The 19,552-nt window shown below is 39.7% G+C and overlaps 1 protein-coding gene across 4 annotated transcripts in view; it reads right to left on the bottom strand.

Annotated features, from left to right (window-relative positions):
- CACNA1D (calcium voltage-gated channel subunit alpha1 D) overlaps positions 1-19,552 on the bottom strand; it is a 204,337-nt gene that overhangs the window by 23,686 nt on the left and 161,099 nt on the right. For all 4 annotated transcript variants that reach the window (XM_088662244.1, XM_088662245.1, XM_088662243.1 and 1 more), the window contains 8 exons: positions 18,088-18,153; positions 16,775-16,866; positions 13,830-13,989; positions 13,329-13,456; positions 13,113-13,209; positions 11,621-11,723; positions 10,595-10,696; positions 6,195-6,325 (listed from right to left, as the gene is read on the bottom strand). In XM_088662244.1, coding sequence (XP_088518370.1) covers positions 6,195-6,325; positions 10,595-10,696; positions 11,621-11,723; positions 13,113-13,209; positions 13,329-13,456; positions 13,830-13,989; positions 16,775-16,866; positions 18,088-18,153 — 879 coding nt within the window. The remainder of the gene's footprint in view (positions 1-6,194; positions 6,326-10,594; positions 10,697-11,620; positions 11,724-13,112; positions 13,210-13,328; positions 13,457-13,829; positions 13,990-16,774; positions 16,867-18,087; positions 18,154-19,552) is intronic.

Raw genomic sequence — 19,552 nt, 5'->3', positions numbered from 1 at the left:
CCCTGCCCATCTTCCTGCCTGCAAGATGTTGGGTGTGGTGGTTTAGCCACTTTCAGTTCTCTCTCACACACTGAATTATGGTTGCAGCCTTAAAGGCCTAGTCTAGACATAATGCTTAACCATAGGACCATGGTTTGTTCCCTTAATCCTAGCTAAGATCTCAAACATACAATGACTCCATGGCTTAACTTGCTGAGTTAAGACAAAGGATAAGGAAGTGCCTTAAACGGACTTCTGGTCTACCGCCATTGCTGACTGGCGGGAGAATATTGAGCTCTGAGATTCTCTAGCGCTGTGAAGGAGGGGGGACCCACGAGAGCGCCGCGGACCCCCGAAAGAGCCCCAGATCAAGCGTTCTGGGGACGTGGGGACTCAGCAGCACCTTTTTCTGTCTCCTCTGCTCCCCGGTAAGCCCTATTAAGGGAGCCGAGAGCAAGCAGAGTGGAGATGTGATGCCTCGAGTTAAACTGCTACCCTCGCAACGTGAAGCTCCAAGCCAGCAGCCTGTGGAGCGGTGGATTTTTCCAGACTCAAAGGATTTGAAAACATTGGACACTGTGAGTAAAAAAAAATTAATTGAAAAGATTTCGACATGGGAGGAATTAAAACTCCCCCCCTAAGGCAGGGTAAAGGGGAGAAAGGTTGAACTTTGTAAAATTCCTGTAAAGCTGTAAAGGTTCTTTAATTTGGTCTGGGAAAAGTCCCCCTGGAAGCTGGAGTCGGGTCCCTGGAGGGATCAGTGAGCCGCCATTATGACATCACAATAGGATGGAATTTGTTTACCTCTTTGAGGCTGAAAACTGTCAACATTCAAGAGAGTGTAAAATATAAGGTTGTGAATAAGAAGTTTGACAGATGCTCTTTTCATAAATGGATATATGAGTTTTAAGATATGAAGAAGAATTAAAAATGAGAGTTTGTAACCAGATCGGGCATAATTTCTGTTTCTGAAGTTTGGAAATGTGAACTGCGCCATTTCCTGCTTGTAATCTGTGCTGTTCCCACCAAATTGGAAACGACCAGGATGTCAGTAGACAACATCATCTGACTTTATTGACTTCTAAAAGGAACTTTTGGAATTGAAAAGTGAACTGCGTCAGAATACTATACAGATTGATAAAATAAAACAGAACTGTGCGGAAAGTGAAAAAGGACTAATCCCAACAAAGTATGAAGAGAAGTAAGATGAACAATAATCAGCCATGGACAAAGTAATTGAATTCAAAGATGATGAAGTTGCATGGGACATTGTTCCCTCAGTGAGGGGGGAGGGGGAACAGGACTCATGCTTGATTCAAAGAGTCTTCAAAGAAGAACCAGCATGGAATAATGCCCTCCCAGTGAGAGAGGGAGGACAGGATCCATACTGGGGCCAGAACTTAAGGGGAACCAAAATTGAGACAGGGCTGGAAAGTGGAAATGTAGTTGGATGGTATTGTGCAACAGCTAGGAAATTGGGGAAGCAGCAGGGGACAAAGAAGGGGGAGTGGTGGATAGGTGGTGAAAGAGGGGGAGTGGGGTTAGGAGTAATAATGGATGTTATTTTCTGACTGGTCAAGATGGCCCGAAACTGGAATGACATATGGAACTGGCTGATTCATCTGGGAGACCCTGAGTCCAGGGGAGGGGGGGCTTAATTAGATTTAAGGGTTTAAATGTTATTATGTTAAAAGAAATAATATTTGAATGTATGGAAAAATTTTGGGTATAAATTTGAGGCTAAGGGGAGAAATAGAGGATAGATGGATGGGGAAATATATTTAGATTTGGATTAAGATGAATTATGGGTGAAAGATAGTCAAGTAAGAATAGAAATAGTTGTGAGATAATGAAAAAATGTGTTAGAATGATTTAAGATAATAAATGAAAATTGCTTAATTTGGAGCTAAACATGGACCCAGTGTGAGGGGAATCGAGGAAGTCTACAATGTTAATTAAAATGTTAGAATTGATGTTTTTCTTTTTTTCTTTTTATTCTTGCTTTTTTGTCTTTTTGTTTTTGTGAATTTTTGTAACTTGTAATGTTTGAAATTGAATAAATAGTATTTGGGGGGGGGAGGAAGTGCCTTAAAAGTAAGCCCTATTCATGTGTTCTGAAAGCCAGGAAAACATGTGAGGGTGTGGGAGACACATGTATGTTACCTCCACCCTATCCCTGTAATTCTGTTCCAGTTGGAGGCTGACTGTATTTTTGTTGACGGTTGATCTATGTTTTGCAGTTGTCATTATGGTTATATTTTCTCCAGAACTTTGATATTTGAAACTACACTACCTGAAACTTCATTATGCTGTTGACGGGCATGCGGTTTTGCATGTGCTATTGCAATGTACGTAAAAGGTGTATTTTTTGTAACTATAGTTCACAGAACAGGGAAGTGACTGGCCCTTCACCACAAACCAGTTTCAGCTCTGGGGATTCCCCACCTCTCAAAGAGCTTGGTTGAGAAAATCCACCTCCACTTCAGGCCCAGTCTTCCTATTGGTCTGTTAATATCTTCTGAGTACCACAACCTGCATTTCTTGGCACACACACACACACCCCGGTTGACAGTGGCTTGGTCTCCTTATGGCTCTGGGGATTTCCCCCCGATTTCCCACAGCATAGAGAACAGCAGACCTTTCAACCACTCATGTCCCTGATCTTGATCTGTCTGCTGCTAGAGTCATCAGGTGATCCAGTGCTGATAAAGCTTACCACTGGTAGCAGCATACTGAAGCATCTCTTATAATCAATGAAATACTGAAACACACGAACATTAAAAGGCACAGAATACTTAGAAGAGCTCCAAAAATATTATTGTTTGTATGCATGAGAAATAACAGTACAGAATGAAACACAAACTTTCAAATCCAGCAATGGGCCTTCTTCAGGCGTTCTGATACCATGCTAAGTAAAGACAGGAGGGGAACTATTGGGACAAGCATGCCAGTTCTGCCCTCCATTTTTCCTGTTGTCCTCTGTAAATTGGACGGTGAATATTGGAAGTGTGGGGCCTCCTGTACCTCTGTGTTTTAGAATCCTGGTCGTTTATGGTTTACCACAAATGAGTCTATTTGGACTGTGTGCTAGTACAGTACATGGATGAAAGAAACCACAATCCCTGGCTTAACAGAGCTCATGATCAGTAATCAAAAGAATAAAATAAAATATTGCCTACAGATTGTGTTCTTTGGGGGAGGAAAACAAGCCACAGTCCTAACACTAAGCTATGGATAATGGTTTGTTTAATGCAGGGAACCATGGTTTCTGCTTACCATGCCGTGTCAACGTGGCTACTAAGTAAAAACACTAACACTCGTAACACATAAAATGTTTCAGGATGCCATGCACCTTTAGCAGTTGCAACCAGTTTGGTTATGCACACTCCTTCATGGTAGTTAGAAACAGAGTAAGAGCCAGCAACGACCTTTGTATATGAACTTTGTATATGAATATTCTGTATGACATTTGAGATCTTTATATATGAACTTTGCTATATGACATGTGATAAGGTTTTCTGTAACTGAAGCTATTGCTGTTTTAAAACTGGAAGAGTTTGGCAATCAGCCACAGAGCTTGGGGTGGGGTTAATGGTAAACTGCAGTCATTCAATCAATCTTCTTCCTAAGATTCATGATGAAATCTTCAATTTAGCTCACATTTGCATGAAAAAATATTACTCAAGGTATTTACGTCAAAATAACATTTTAACATCCATGTGGTCCTGCAGATCCAACAGCATGACCAAGGTAGGGGTGGGAGAAGAAATCTGTAGTTCTCAAACTCTGTAATAGCGAACCTCCCTAAATCAAACACAATAAAGAACCCACTCCTCCACACACAAATATATATCCACAAATATATATCCATGAATGCTTCAGCTGACGTCCAGCATTCTGAAGCACGCACCCTGATTTTGCTCCTGTGTTGTACTAAGTGGAGGGTGTGGAGTGAGCACATCACAGAAAGGATAGAAAGAATTCGGGAAACAGGTTGTAGCAACAAAAACGTAACTTCTCTGTAAAAGCTAGCATGCTTTTACATGATATCTGAGCATATGATGGGAGGAGATAAGACCAAGGTAGTAAAAGATAGCCGGGAACAATTATTTGAAGTTTTTTTCCACATTAGTACCAAAAAAAGAGTACCCAGTGAAGCTGCTGCAGAGAAAGCCAGAGAAAGTAAAAGAAACTGGTTTTCCAAAGCACATCACTCATCTGCAGAACACCTTAATGGACAATGCTGTAACTGATGGTATCATCCAACTATCTCGTTCCATCTGCACAAGCGTTTCTCCCTGTGTAATGCAGCTCCCCGCACCCTCTCCTCACCCTGCATGTGCCCTGTGCCTTCCCAAAATCTGCTCCGGAGGGCTGGGGAAACCCTGCTAGTACAGATGTGAAAGGAAAGGGAGGGGAAGTTCCGTTGTGGCAAGTGGAAATCCTTGCATTGTTAGAACGAGTAAGTTGGATACTGATGTGAGTTTGAGGATCAACAGCTCTTAGGAGAGGTGACCTTGGGCAATCACCCTAATGCTGATGATGCCTCTAGTCCAGGGGTCCCCAGAATTACCGGGCTTTGGGCCGGTGCCCGCCGCGCTGATCGCGCGGCGGGCTGGAGGGCAGGGGAGTGCACGTGCAGCGGGCCAGAGGGCGGGGGAGTGTGCGCCCGTGCGCATGCGCGCACACACACTTACTGGCACGGTGGCGTGCTTCCAGGTCGGAAAAAATCGCCGAAAATCGTTTGTGTGCATGCGTATGGGCCTCCCCCGACCCAGAAGTGCACCGGAAATGACCTCTTGTGGGTCGGGAGAGGCCCATACGCATGCGCACAAACGATTTTCATCGCTTTTTTCCGAGCTGGAAGCCCGCCACCGTGCTGCGCGCCATAAGAGCAGGCGACGGCAGCGGGGGTCGTCGCGAGCCGGATTGGGAGGCCAATTGGGCCGCATCTGGCCCACGGGCCGTAGTCTGGGGACCCCTGCTCTAGTCTAACATGTGAATGGTTTGAGGCATAGAGCAGACTGAAAAGGCCAATTTATGTTTAGGGTCCCTGTGGTATTCAAAACATTCAAAGGTACAGAAATTAATCAGAGGCAGGTCTATGTATACGTCCCAGTATACTGCATCTTTCTAGCTCTTCTGGCTTGGAGAAAACCTTCATAATATGGTATTTTGCTAGTTTCTACCTCAAACTTAATGCAGAGAAGCCTGTGTGTGTGTGTGTGTGCTCGTCACTTACATAGCTGAGTGGCATGTATGTATTATGTCTAAAAGTACTTAAACTGTTAGGGGGGAAGTCTGATCTTTTGAGACTGTGGGTTAAAAAGCAAAATGGCTTGAAAAGGTTCTCACTAGCTCCGAGAGAGAAGCACTCTGCAAAACAAACAAAAGCACAGAGTACTTTGTCCCACAGCACTCCAGTGTTGATGCAACATGGACGTTATTCTCAACTATTCTCTGAAAATAAAGGCTCCAAGTAGAACCCTTTTCACTTCCCCATCCTCTGCTGAACAGAAATGGAATTCTAATAAGCACTTAATATTCATATGCCACCTACCTGCTTGTAGTGATATGAAAATGCTTCTTTTTATACCCACCCACACCAGTGTTCCTGGGAAACTGTATTTATTCATTCCTAAACATATTGCATGGTGGTGCTAATAAGAATAGGATGTCTCCCCCTCTTTGCTTTTTCAGTCTGTTATTGCTGTCCAGATGAAGCATTCTAACACGTACTACAAATGCTTTGAATAGAGATTCACTGTATTTTGAGACATTTGTTTTCAGGGGGAGATAATGTACAGTATGTTCAAACCACTTTCACTCTACTTACAGTGTGTGCCTCTGATTCTCTGCTTTTCAGATCTTAAGATATTCAGAGAAAGAGAGGGCTTGTGTAGAGTAGCATGAAATAAAATAGTCAACCCAAAGTTTGCATTTTCAATGGCAGCTTAACACAAACCCCCGCTTTACAATTCCTACTTGCAAACATTATAAAGCTTCTGCTACCAGTTGCTGCTTCTTTTACAAAAAAAAGGGCTTTGTACACTTACCTTGTAATATACAGAACAATATGGTTTACTCCTTTTAATGGCGGAAGACCCCAAAATGTCTCAATAAAATACAGTCCTTGTGGCACCCACAGTCATTTTACCTGTTGTTATCAACAAACTTGCAACATGGTTAGTTAAAGTGTAGAAAACAAAAATCACCTGTAGTGCAATTGTGGTGTTCTTTGCAGGATGTTTCCCCACCAGTCCTTGTTCTTTCCGTTTCTTGAATTTCCTAAAGTAGTCCTGTATCAGGAAGGTGGCATAGAACTTCCCCACGGTTACCTCATCATCTAAATGAACAGACCAGACAGATCTCTCCCAAGTCAGCACATTTCATTAATAGCCAATATATACTCTTATCCAAATCAGGAAAAATTGTGACAGTGCCATTGGCACAAGGGTGTTTTTATTATTGTTGTTGTTGCTGATAAGGCAGACTAAATCTAGCATGAAGCAGTTTTAGCAGGCAAACGAGACTAGACAGTAGAAGCAGTTGATAGGTGAGCTATTTCCTAAGAAAGGAAAAGATGCTAATTTATTAAAGTTCAAAGAGGTAAGATTATCTTTTAAAATGCAAATGTCTACATGACTCTGAAAATGCAAACTTTGATAAGTTTGAACCAGAGTGTTATAAAAACTATAATAGGAGGAAGGCCTTTTCATATTTGCTGCCTTTCAAGTAAATTATCACCATAGTGAATTCAAATATATCAAATTATTATTGTTTCTGTCTGACCTATTAAAGTGGCATATAAATTATCTCACTCCCTGAACACCCAGCAGGCAATATTCATATTAAGAAATATATAAGGCATTAGAAACCAGAGTTTGGGGGCAAACCCTGGAGACTAAAATTGGTAAACTTTCACCTGAGAGTCCAGTTTGGTAGTCTTTTAGGAGAGAATTTAATAGTCTCTTTTGGCAGTAATTGGTTCCAAAATAACAGCACACATAGAACATAACTCCACCTTAGATCATTAATAAGGCAGGTAAATTGAGAAGTGTTCATATCAAGACTAAGTGTTATTACAGATGCTTTCCAGCATGCATTAGCTTTTACATTTATCTGACAGTATTCAAACTGCTAGGTTATTTAAAAAAGACAAAGCATGATAAGCGGACATTGTTAATTATTGGACTATATTTGCTATTATTGGCAATTTAGTGAAGTATCTTTAAGTAGTTTCCTTTTATTAGAACAGTTACAAAACAGAATACTGTGTTTCTTTTCCTTGTGTTTTGTAATGGTTTAAGGAGGGAGGGTGTGCAATCCTATATATATCTACTCAGAAGTATGCCCAACTGAATTGAATGAGAATTAATGGCAGATAAGGATGTAGACAATCGCACAGCACTTCACCAGAATATATGTTTTTAAAATATCAGTTTCAATTACCTATGTCAATGAACTATGGATTTTATACTTAAAAGAGGTCTCTGTGTCAAAACTAATCCATTTACATTATCTGCAATTCCAAATTATTCAATTATAGATAGCTTTAAACAATAAACCCTGAAATTGGCCATATACCAGAACAGGTATGGCATAATAGGATTTGGCATGGTCTGTTATGTTAGAGGATGTTAAAGGATATCTTATGAAAGAAAACAAGAAACAAAAAGATTTGAAGTAGCTTGGTTGGGAGCCCTGTCTGTTCCATTCCGACTCTTAAATAGCATCATTGAGCCTGCTCTCACCATGTAACAAATGCCTTATTAAAGGATACATGGTCTATAAACCTCCACTGATTACAATGCAAGTTTAGGGGGCTTCAGTACTCAGGATCTAGTCTTAAAAGCTGTGAGGGAAGACCAAGAAGCATTTTTGTTAGCCAAAGCTGCAATCTCGTAAGTTAAATAAGTGTAAGATGTGAGTTATCTGTACTGTAAGTTGAGGTGGGGGTTGCACCATATATGCATGTGTAAATGTGGGCATACACACAATTCACATCTGCAAAGCAGCTTTCTTTGTTTGCAAGTTCCTGGATGTACCGTAGTTAAAAAGCTAGGTGCAAAAGGGACATACCCACAATATATATACATGGGTACAAAATCTGTCCAGACTTTTGAGAAAGACAAACAGAAGTAGATATGCGAAGGAAAGCCGTGGGGCAGAAGTGATCATACTTTAGTTTAAACAGAGTGGAAATCAATGTAAATGAAAAACCCAAGGGAACGAATTTCAGCAAAACAAGTTTGGGGAGAAGACAGGAGGGTGGCAGATGGGCTTCAGTGGCCTCTGAAGGTTAAAGAATGGGGAATTTAGATAAAAACCTTGGTGTAAAAGAAAGGAATCTGTACTTAAGTGCCTTTTCTTCCTGTTTCCATCATATATCAACAGTGTTAATTAATCAGTGTTAAACTGAACCTGAGGATTTGCAAGTAATTTGATATTTTAAATCTCTTGGCAGTTATGAGTAAATTAAGGAAATGGGTTTACGGTCAGTAATGATTAATCTTGCTAGATTCATTATTCCTTTATTAAGTCTGCTTTATTAAGTCTACAAAACAACAACAACAGGGATTTGGCGTTTCCTTAGCTATAACATTCTGTTTGAGAGATAATACTTAAGTGAATGCAGGAATCTGACCTATCATTGTGGAAAACCTGTGGTTTATATAAGGCATTTCATTATAATTCTGGAGCCTTTGCAGTACATTAAAAAATTAAATAAATTTTATTTATTTATTTAGGAGTATTTATACTTCACCTACTAACCAAAATTCTTAAAGTCTTCTTCACATTGTTGTTTACTTTGCAGCTTTCATATCTTGTGTTTCATATCTTGTGTTTTTAATGAAATATTACATTTCCATGTACGTTTTCCTGTAAGTCAACTTCCTGGCAGGAATAGTCTATTCCTATTTCACTGCAATTTGCCTAAAGTTGTGAAAGACTTCCTACACTGTTTGGCAGTGTTCTGTTTTCTGCATTTTAGTGGCATTATCTATTCTTTTTCTCTAGACAAGTTTTCTAGACAAATGGAAAAATCAATACTGTATTCACTTTGAAAGCAGCAATGAAATGGAGCTGAACCTTTAATTGCACTTTGTAGAGGAAAATGTATTATGGTTTATTCTCTAGATGCACACTCAACAAATGCTCAACATGTGCTTAATTTAGGAAGGCATGGCTCGCTATTCTGAAGCATGCGTCTGTATTTCAATAAAAAGAAGGGGAATCAAGTTGACCAGAGGCAACACTAATTCCATGCCACCACCCTAAAACAGAATTGCTTCAGAATATTCTGAAAAGACTGATAGTTGAAAGGAATAGAGGCTGCAGAAAAAGCTCAAGCACATAGTTACAACAATAACAAAGCAATTAATCTAGGCCATGCAAGCACTCAGGTGTAAGGTTAGAAAAGAGCAGAGTAGTTTTAAATGTGCAGTATCGGTTATTGCTTGACAGCTAGATTTCCCTAGATATGATTTGGCACCATCCCATCTGCAGTCTGAGCTGCCAGTTGCAAGTGGCTCTTCCAGCAACAAAGCCAATACTCCTTCTTGCACCATGCTGAAGAGTTGGATAGCCAGTATTGCTCTCTTTCTCCTAGAGACTGAGAATGTCACCTTCAGAGAGAGATCAGCTTCTACCACTCGAAGTGATCTTAGGGTCACTTCCATACCTGAGCCAAAACCATATTGAAAGCTGGGTTAGCACTATAAAAGTACAGTAAGCTATAAAAGAAGCCACATAATGAACTGAAATGGATCGGTCTCTTGGATGTCTGGGATAGGACTGATATGGATTGCATTATGCAACAGATTCTGCACTTCTAAAACATGAAAAGCAAGTCAAACATCACTTACAATCAAAAGTTCATCATTATTTTATACTGAAGAGAAATATATCTTGGTGTATATGTTTCATATATAGAATTGCATATTATAAAATCTTGGCTATGCTGTTTTATGACAATAATAGCTTACCTAGTTAGTTCTAGCTTATATATTAAAATCATAAGACTAATTCTGTACCCTCTACATCCTGATTAACTTGGTTATATTTAACTGTTTTAGGGTTTTTTGGAAGAGGGAAATGGGCTATATTCAGTCTATATTCACTTTTTACTGTAAAAAGTGTTCTCTCTCCCTCTCTACATTATTAAAAAATGGCACACTATTGTCCACTGACCTAGTACAAATTTGGATTAACTTCATTACCTGCAGATAGCATAATCAAAAAGGATGTCCAAAAAAAAAGAAGAAGAGTAGAACATAGGCTCTATTAATTTAGCAGTACATTATATTGGAACCTGTAAACTGAAATGTTTACACATAAATAAATTACTTACAATCACAATATATAGAATCTTGTCAAATCTTATCTTCCTAAAATAAATGTTTATATTTCTATTTAATAGAGATACATTTTTCCAACATTAATTAGCAAATAAGCATCTAAAATATTTAATAAATGCTTTTGCATATTATAATTTAATTTATCATTTAATTAACACTACTATTCTGATTTTAGTGCCATGGTATTTTTTTTCAAAACTGTATCAATATGTAAGCATTGAAAATGTAGAAATTTATGAGATCATCTCACTAACCACCAGCGGGGGGAACAACTTGGTCGAGAAGCTTCATGCTAGTTTTCTTCCAGATTTTCTTTATAACTGCCCTGAGTTCTTCATTTGCTTGCTCTAAGTTTCCTGAAAAGAGAGGGGAAGAACGGAGAGAAGGCAGGCAGGCCAAAATTGGAAATGTTAAATTTAATTTTAGGAACAGTAATTCAAAAAGTAATTCCATTTTATATTGCTGTGATCAAGCTCTGCTAAAATGGAGACAAGGACTCCCAAAAACTTCCTATGAAAAGCATTCACTGGGGAGAAAACATTTGAAGTGACTTTGTATAACTTTCTTTGTGATGTCATCACATCACAAACTTTTACTGGTCACATCAGGAAGTATATTCAGAGTGAAGACAGTGTCTTTATTATTTGTTCATGTGACATTCCGTGAGTGCACTGGAACTTCCCATCCTTCTCCTTCACTCCTCAGAAGAAGTGATCAGTTCTGAGGGTGGTTCTCTATGTGATGAAGGAAAAGCCAATGTGCTGAAGGAATGATTCTCATCAGAATTACTGACCTAACAGTGCTTAAAGATCGAGAAAGACAGAGGTCCGACTTCTGTAAAGAAAGTTTACATTTGCACAAAAAATGTAGAACCCAGACAAGATGGATGGTACACAAATGCAGTCAGCAGTACTATATAGTTAGGGGCTAATAATACTTCTTAGACATCTGAGGAGCAGCAGTAAGATAATTTTGTCAGTCCAAGGCAGGTTTTCCTTATAATGCTTTTGACAGCAAAGGAAAATACTGCCCCCCCAGCTTGGGATAGATGGCAAGTAACTCACCTGGGAACACCTGGGGAAACCCAGCCAGATGGGTGTGGTATAAATAATAAATTATTATTATTATTATTATTATAGAAGAACTGTTTGTACAACTTTTCATGTTTGGGAAATCTTAACGGGGTGGTCACCAGGTATATGAGATTCTCAGTACAAAGCAGTAATGTAAGAAGTAAAATAAAAAAATAGCACTTGGGAATATGTATCTTATTCTCTTACCTTCTGTTTTAATCTTCAGGGCGGTTCTTACTAAAGCAAATAAAGTAGCATTGAACATAACCGTTCCATCGCTGTTTAGGGGCATGTTCATGGCTACCAACCTCTGCAGATGTTCAGAAATAAACAAATACAAAGGAATTTCAGTGCAAGACACTGAAAAAATATATATATACCAAATACATGTGTCCATTCATATATATGTGTGTTCATATATATATATATACACATACATATATGAAAAGCAGATAAAATGCATAGGAGGCACAATAAGTCTGCATGACACTGTCCCTAACTTAGCAAAATCTACCAGATGCTTATCCTACGGATGTGTCACTAGAAAAAAATTCTGCCTGATCCTCAAAATCTATTGTAGACATTATGTGGTATATGTGTAACACAAAAACTAGAATGTTAAAATAGCTGGTATCCCATGGTTTTTACACATTTAATTAATACTTGGCATGAATATCTGGGGAATATCTGGCACAATACAGCCAACATTAACCAAGTCCCATTGCTTTAAACTTTGGTGATTCCTTTTCAACTCTTTCAGCAAAATCAATGAGCTCTAAATGTACTCTAATAAATTTTGGCAGGATACATTTGGCCCACATACTTATCTACTACCAAATTGCCCAAAATACAAGTATTTGGGTCTGGAGTCAAGATAAAAGGGAGCCATCACAAGGATGACTCTGGATCCTTCGATCTGAAATGCCCATGCTTTCATTGTAAGTCTTGTTCCAAGTAGCCCCATCTAATAATGCAGGTGCTATTTACATTGCTTGTTCCAAAACCATCTTATTTAACAGATTCTGGGTTAAACCAAAGGGTGCTAGTTCTCTTCATCATGTCCTCCTTGTGGGCAGTTGAAGGACATTTGTATTGTCCTGGCTGGTGGTAGAATTCTACTGCAATGACATCTGAACTGACTCAGTACAGCATTTGTTTTGTTTTTAGCTGCTGAAGCATGACAGCTTGTTGTAGCACCAAACCACTGTGTGGCATTATGTCTAAACCATTATGTCTGAACAACAAGACAAATATTATACAGAAACTTAATGGCATCATAAACAAATGTATGCAGCATGCTGCATTCCTCCAAGCAGCAGCAGCAGGAGCCATTATTCATGAAAATATGTTGGAAGGTTCTACATGCATAGCATAGCTTCGGCTAGACAGGTGCAGATGGGGATTGTTTACTTCCTTGTCAAAGCTGGCGAGCAAGGAATGACAATATACGGTAGCTTTGCTGCACCTATACTCTCCAAAATTCTCTTCTGCTACCACTCACATCCACATTTTGTTCTAAATCAGTGAGTCAAGGCAAGAACAGGAAGTTCTGGCTTTCATTAGATTGAAAGGAGCCTGTAGCTATAATTCAATGAACCAGGCGTCTTGAATTTACAGCCATCTCTGCACTAGCAAATGATATTAGACAGAAGTACTGACACAATAAAGAGCAAATGCTCTGAAACACAGAAAAGCCTACCTTGCATGCAACTCTGTGGGGGCATAATTTACCAAAGCCAAGTGGAGGCTGTATGCGTCGCAACAAGGTAACAACATCAAGGTGTTTTATCCTCCCCCTATGAAAGAGGTATAGTATTAATAAAATAGTTTCACCTGCCTTTAAGTTACCCTCTTGTTTTTGGTTCTTTGGCTCCTTAGGTAGGCACACACTACAGCACAATGGTGTCTAACTTACTTTGCTTCAGGATCATATTCTGACCATATTCTTTTAAATTCATCTAGATGATGAGGACCAAGAATAGACCAATCGCGTGTCAGATAATCAAAGTTGTCCATGATGACAGCCACAAAGAGGTTGATAATCTTAAAAAGAATTGAAGGAATTATTTAATTACATTTATATTCATATGAAAAATGCAAATTATTAATATTATCCCGGAATGTGTGCGCACAGAAATGTGTGTGCAAATTTTAAATACATATATCAAATTACAGATAGGGATTCAATGTGTGTGAATGAAAATTTTAAATATATGCACACAAACATCAAATTATAGTCAGGAATTCAATGTCATGCTAAGGAGATCATTCCATCAGGCAAACATTGTGGCTTGCCAGGTGGAGCAATCTCCTCTCCCCACCACCACCACCACCACGTGCTGTTCCAGGGGTCTAGGGTCATATTCTTTGCTGTCCAATCATAGTGCTTAAGGATGTTCCCAGCTTCTGGACTCACCAAAAAAGCGCACAACATATAGAAACTGATGAAATAAATAATGGCAAAGTTGCTTCCACATGTGAATTCTTCTCCCGGGTTAAAATCAGACTCTGGATCACATCGCTTTCCTGGCATGCAGGCCAACATGATCTCCTGCCAAGCCTCTCCTGTTGCACACCTTGAATTTGGAATAAAGCATGACAAAATGAATCAAATGGTATTCTTTCAATTAGAATGACACTGTTGTTGTTTTTATTTGTTAACGAGGGCTCCAGAAGTGTCACAGGACACAGTATAGAGGGTTCATGTATGTATAAGAGCACTAGAGGTTGCGCATGCAGTCCCAGCAGCCTATCTCAGCAACCTTTCATCTCCTTGGATTGATGCATACGGCGCATCCATGTCACGGGTTGTCTTAGCACAGGGCTAGAACAAGACTGAGGACAAAGGCAACAGGCCCTCCCTCCCTCTGAATACACTTCTTATTTTCCTAGCTGTTAAAAATGTCCCCACTTTCTATGTAGTTTCAGTACAACTGGAAGGGCAATATTTTATTTGATTAAAAAAACAAAAAATGCTTTTAAAGACACTATCTGAGAACAAATTGGTAAGCTCCTGCCATGTATGCAAGTATGTATGTATGCATATATATCTTTCACTAATGTTAGAAAGAATTTACTTTCACTAGCTTTCTAGGCCAGTTGCTATATTGGTATTACAGTACCAAAAACCCATATGCATTATTATTATTATTATTATTATTAGTAGTAGTAGTAGTAGTTTTGTATGTTTATTTGAGCGTAATCAATGGAACCAGTGATTTCAAATTACAAGAGGAGATTCAACATTAGGGAAAACTTTCTGAAGGTAAGAGCTACTCAACAGTGGAACAAGCTTCCTTGGTAGGTGGTGGACTTTAATTCACAGGGAGGTTTTTAAACAGAGTTTGGACGGCCATCTGTCAGGCTTTCTTTTGCTGTGATTCCTGCATTGAAGGGGGTTGGACTAGATAGTTCTTGGGATCCCGCTTCCAACCCTACAATTATGTGAAGCAATCCCATCATTTAAGATGAGGCTTGCATCTGAATAGAGCTGCAAAAGATTGGGAATTAAAATGGGGAAAACTGGAATAAGCATAGTCCTTCCCGATCAGTTAATCCAGTGCACTTTTGTCTCTGACTCCATCCATCATCAGCTTTGGTTCTGCCCATAAATTACCCCTCAGAGAATGTGGTGTTTGACAGAATTCAGGTTGCCTACCACTTTTTTGTTGTTGCCATCGTTTTTATTAAATTTGTTACATCACTTTATTTTGCCCAAGGCAACCCAAAGACACTTAAAACCAAACAACAAACCAAACAAACAACAAACCCACATTTAAACAGGGGCGAGAGGAATAAAATACATTAAAAACATCCCACCCACTTCTAAAAGGCCACAGACTATCAAAGCTCAAAGAGGAAACCCTCTTTACTGACATCCCCTTCAGTGTCAGGCCCATAGCTGCCAGGTTTTCCCTTTTCTCACGAGGAAGCCTATTCAGCATAAGGGAATTTCCCTTTAAAAAAGGGTTAACTTGGCAGCTATGGTCAGGCCCACCCCCACAGCAGTCATTCTGAGGGTGATGCTTGGGGAGTACTGTTCGGCCCTGTGGAGCCTTCAATGTGGGGTTCCTTGGTGCTTGAGTTTATCCTCCATGCTGTTTAACATCTACATCAGGCATCCCCAAACTTCGGCCCTCCAGATGTTTTGGACTACAATTCCCATCTTCCCCGATCACTGGTCTTGTTAGCTAGGGATCATGGGAGTTGTAGGCCAAAACATCTGGAGGGCCGCAGTTTGGGGATGCCTGATCTACATGAAACCACTGAGTAGGGTTCCTCTCACACACAGGGATGCATGGAATGGAAGATTCCAGCAAGTGCATGTTGCCTGTCATCGTACTATTGTGACTGAAAGAGCAGCACCTTCTGACATTCTCCCTTCTGTAACTATGGATTAATGTTTAACCTGGAATATATGATGTTTTGGAACTTCCGTCATAGTAATAGTGTTTTATGTGACAGTATTTAAAAGGTGCCAGCATTCCCGTTCTTCTTGTTGCAAGGATGCAGGCTTTAAAAAGAGTGCCTACAACATCCTGCTTCCTTGCTAGTTAGTACACTGTGATAATTTAAAGCAAGCTCATATACTCAGGGCTTTTTTTACATTTCACTGTCTAGGTATGTTGTGTTACGAGCAGGCAGGAGGATAGCAGAATTAACACAGTAGAAAGGAAGAAGGGTAGGCAAGAACAGACAGCCTGACAGGCAAAGAGAAAGCAGCACCAAGGCAAGGCTGGAGTCTGGTTATTATTGTCAAGGCAAAGATCCACTCCAGATCTGGAAACTTTTTGGGCCAAGGTTAGAACAGGAAGAACCAACAGGTATCCTGGAGAGGGGGTGAAATAGAGCCATCCTGGGACCTCAGTCCCTTTCTTCTTCGCTCTGTACCACTGAGTGGCTCTCAAGGGACACCAGCAGAAGAGAAGACCAAACAGATCCACTTAATCTTGGATCAAGGTTCACTTACTGGCCTTTTTTCATATTTATCACACTGGAATGTGAGCATTAACTACATTAAAAAGGAATTTTGAAAAATGAAACAAGATTAAAGAGAAAAAATAATAACAAAAAACTATGCAAACAATACTAACGATAGGCCACCCTCCTTTCACATTGTGGATACAGTGACCATCAGTATATGAATCTTAAACATGTTAAGTTAATGTAAGCCCTCTAGATCTCCAAATAGCTTTTCACATGAAATTGATGCCTATGTGTAATATGCTCAAATGTCCTCAAACTATTGTGAAATAGACATTATACCTAGCTGAAACTTTAAGACAGAATTTTAGAACCCCTGCAGTCTACCAGTTTTATAACTCAAATGTCAATTGTAACAAAACAACAGATAACACCTACCGAAAGAGAAGCAGCACCGCTTGGGGAAAAGTCTGAAAGTTGTTGTTCCGGTTAATTTGACTTCCGTCCTTCAGAGCAACTTTACCAAACACCTAAAAAAAAGAAGAAAGAAAAGGACAAATGTCCATCCAATATGATTTTGTTTTATCCTCCAACAAGTCTGGTGATAAGAATGTAAGAAACATCCTGTGGGGTGGGGGTTAAACCTAGCCCAATCTTCCCCACCCTGACAGCTTTCATATTATTTTGGACTACAGCTCCCATCATCCTTGACGATTGGCTGTGATGGCTGGGGTTGATGGGAGCTGGTACCCAGCCAAACCTTGAAGGCAGCAGGTAAAGGAAGGCTGATTTAGTCTAACATATTGCTTCTAGCAATGGTCAGCAATATGCTTCCAGGAAGCCTGCAGATCCTGAAAGTAAAAGCCCTCCCCACACTGTTTGATCTCAGCAACTGGGATTGGGTGGCATACTGAAAACAGAGGCAACCCTTAGTCAACATGGCTGAGAGCTATTGGCAAGACTATCCTCCATGGGTTTGTCTAAGCCCCTTTTAAGTTAGTGTTAATGGCCATGGCAGTAAATTGCAAAAAAACTACTACTGTATGACTTGGATCTGAACTTTCCTTCCATAAATGTTAGAGAGTTCATTTTTATAGGCAGGACTTCCCTCTCAGCTCCTTCCCTGCATGTGCCTCCCTTGAAAATCTACTCTGGGGTTTGGGGAACCAAACAAGCCAGATCACTCTCTGACCCTAACACTATGGCAGGTAGGTGGGACAACCCACCTGTCAACTCCTAGATGTCATTATTATGCCTGTCAAAGGCCCCTCCACAGCACTTTCCACAGTGCCTGACAAACAGCTGGTTGGTGAGCTCACTTGGGAACCACAGTGCAAAAACTGCTTTCTGCAGCAACAGACTTTGCAATTGCGTTCAGCTGATCCAGCAGGATTCAGCCTTACCACCCAACATCTGACTGGTGGTGAATTCTACCATGCTTTCTGCAGGGACCAGTTCAAGTTCCCCATAGGAAACCCGGTCACACTTGAGCCAGGCATTTCTATCTGCCCCACACCTGACATCACATGAGGTAGGTGCTGATGGGGTAGTGAAAATGGCCTCACAAGACCAAATGAGGGGCCCATGTCAGACAAAATTAAGCCCATGGGTCAAGGCTCCTCACCTTTGTTTTAGAGAATGCACATACACAGTTAAGCTATAAATGGAATGTTGAGGTAGGCAGTTGCTATACATTATAAACTGATCAGTGACAGCCTCTTTAATGCAGAAGAAATATGGTTTTTAATTACCTGCATTCCAATAACCGCATAGATGAAAAACAACATTGCTATCAAAAGAGCAACATATGGCAGAGCCTAAAATGAAAAACAAGATTATTATTATTTTAAAAAATAACTGGTATATCCTTTGAAGCTATTTTGCATGCATTTTGCCTATACAATTTGATTGCCATTTTCAAATCATTTATCCCTCTCTGCAGTCTCCCTGAAAATGTTTGGCCTATCCTGCAGTGAGTGGCTTGTAAACTGAAACCTGTGTGGATATTTAAAATGCTATGAACACAAAAAGCTCCCTTATACTAAATAACACCACACGTCTAGCACTATCTGCTGTTTGTTGGTGACTCTCAAGGGTCTCGGGTGAAGGTCTCTGCCAGTGCTGTTTCTGCAATGGCACAGATGCTGGGATTTGGACATGGAATCTTATCCACGAAGGGCATGTGCTCAACCTCTGAGAAATGAGTGCTTCACCTTAAAGGGCTGGCAAGTTGTCTTCAGGTAGGCTTAAACTACATATCTCATCTATTGGCAGACAAGTAGAATGATCTAATGAACCATAGAGACCAGTGGTAAGAAGCCCCTGAAAATACACGATCTTTAGTACTACTGTACTTGACCGCAGTCAATTATTCTAGCATTACATTAATCTATTTTTAACATCGCCTTATTAAATGGTTGTAATTCACCCTGGGATGTTATGATGACGACGACAACACTCCCTTGTACACTGAATTTCTTTTTAAAATGACCAACTGTTTTAAAAACCAGCAGCAGCATTTTGAATTTCAAAGCATGAGAATGCATGACCTAGTTTCTTGAGTAGAACAAATGGGAAAGTTTCGACCATTTCTAGTTCCTAAAAACATTACAAACCTCTAGCTCTGATGCTATTGTGTGAAAAGTATTAGTGATTATATCAACTGTGTATCCTTTCGGGTACCACACCATAATCATATTGTGACTGGCAGATTGTAATCATACTTCATGTTTCCACTTTTACAATTACCCAACATCAAGTGGGGTTAGAAAGCTGAAGTAGCAACATGTTATATCAGATTAGAGTTTCCTTGCACATCAAGAATTCTCAGTGAACTGGTAAGAGCCAAATTTGGACATGGGCTTGATTTAAAAAACTAAAAACTAAATGTGGAGCCAGACTGAGAGATATAATTTTATGCATAAATACCTAACGCTTACAATGATATATTATGCTTAAATGCCAATCCTTTGAACACTTACTTAAGCGTAAGCCCATTTAAACTCAGTGAAATTTACATTGGATTAAATGGACAAAAAATAGGCTTCATGGCTAATAAATACTTCTGCAGCTATTATGGCACAAGTCAAAATGTTTCAAGTGCCTTTTAAAAATGATTAAACTCTAATTGTTTCAGAAAGTTCTTATTTTCAACCTGCTTAAGAACAATTAAAAAACAACAACATGAAGGCAGACAATTGGAATTAAGAATTGGCA

Source organism: Zootoca vivipara, chromosome 2 (assembly GCF_965207765.1).
Source record: "Zootoca vivipara chromosome 2, rZooViv2.hap1.1, whole genome shotgun sequence".
NCBI lineage: Eukaryota > Metazoa > Chordata > Lepidosauria > Squamata > Lacertidae > Zootoca > Zootoca vivipara.
The sequence above is the reverse complement of the archived record's forward strand: the minus strand, read 5'-3'. Positions and strand labels throughout refer to the sequence as shown.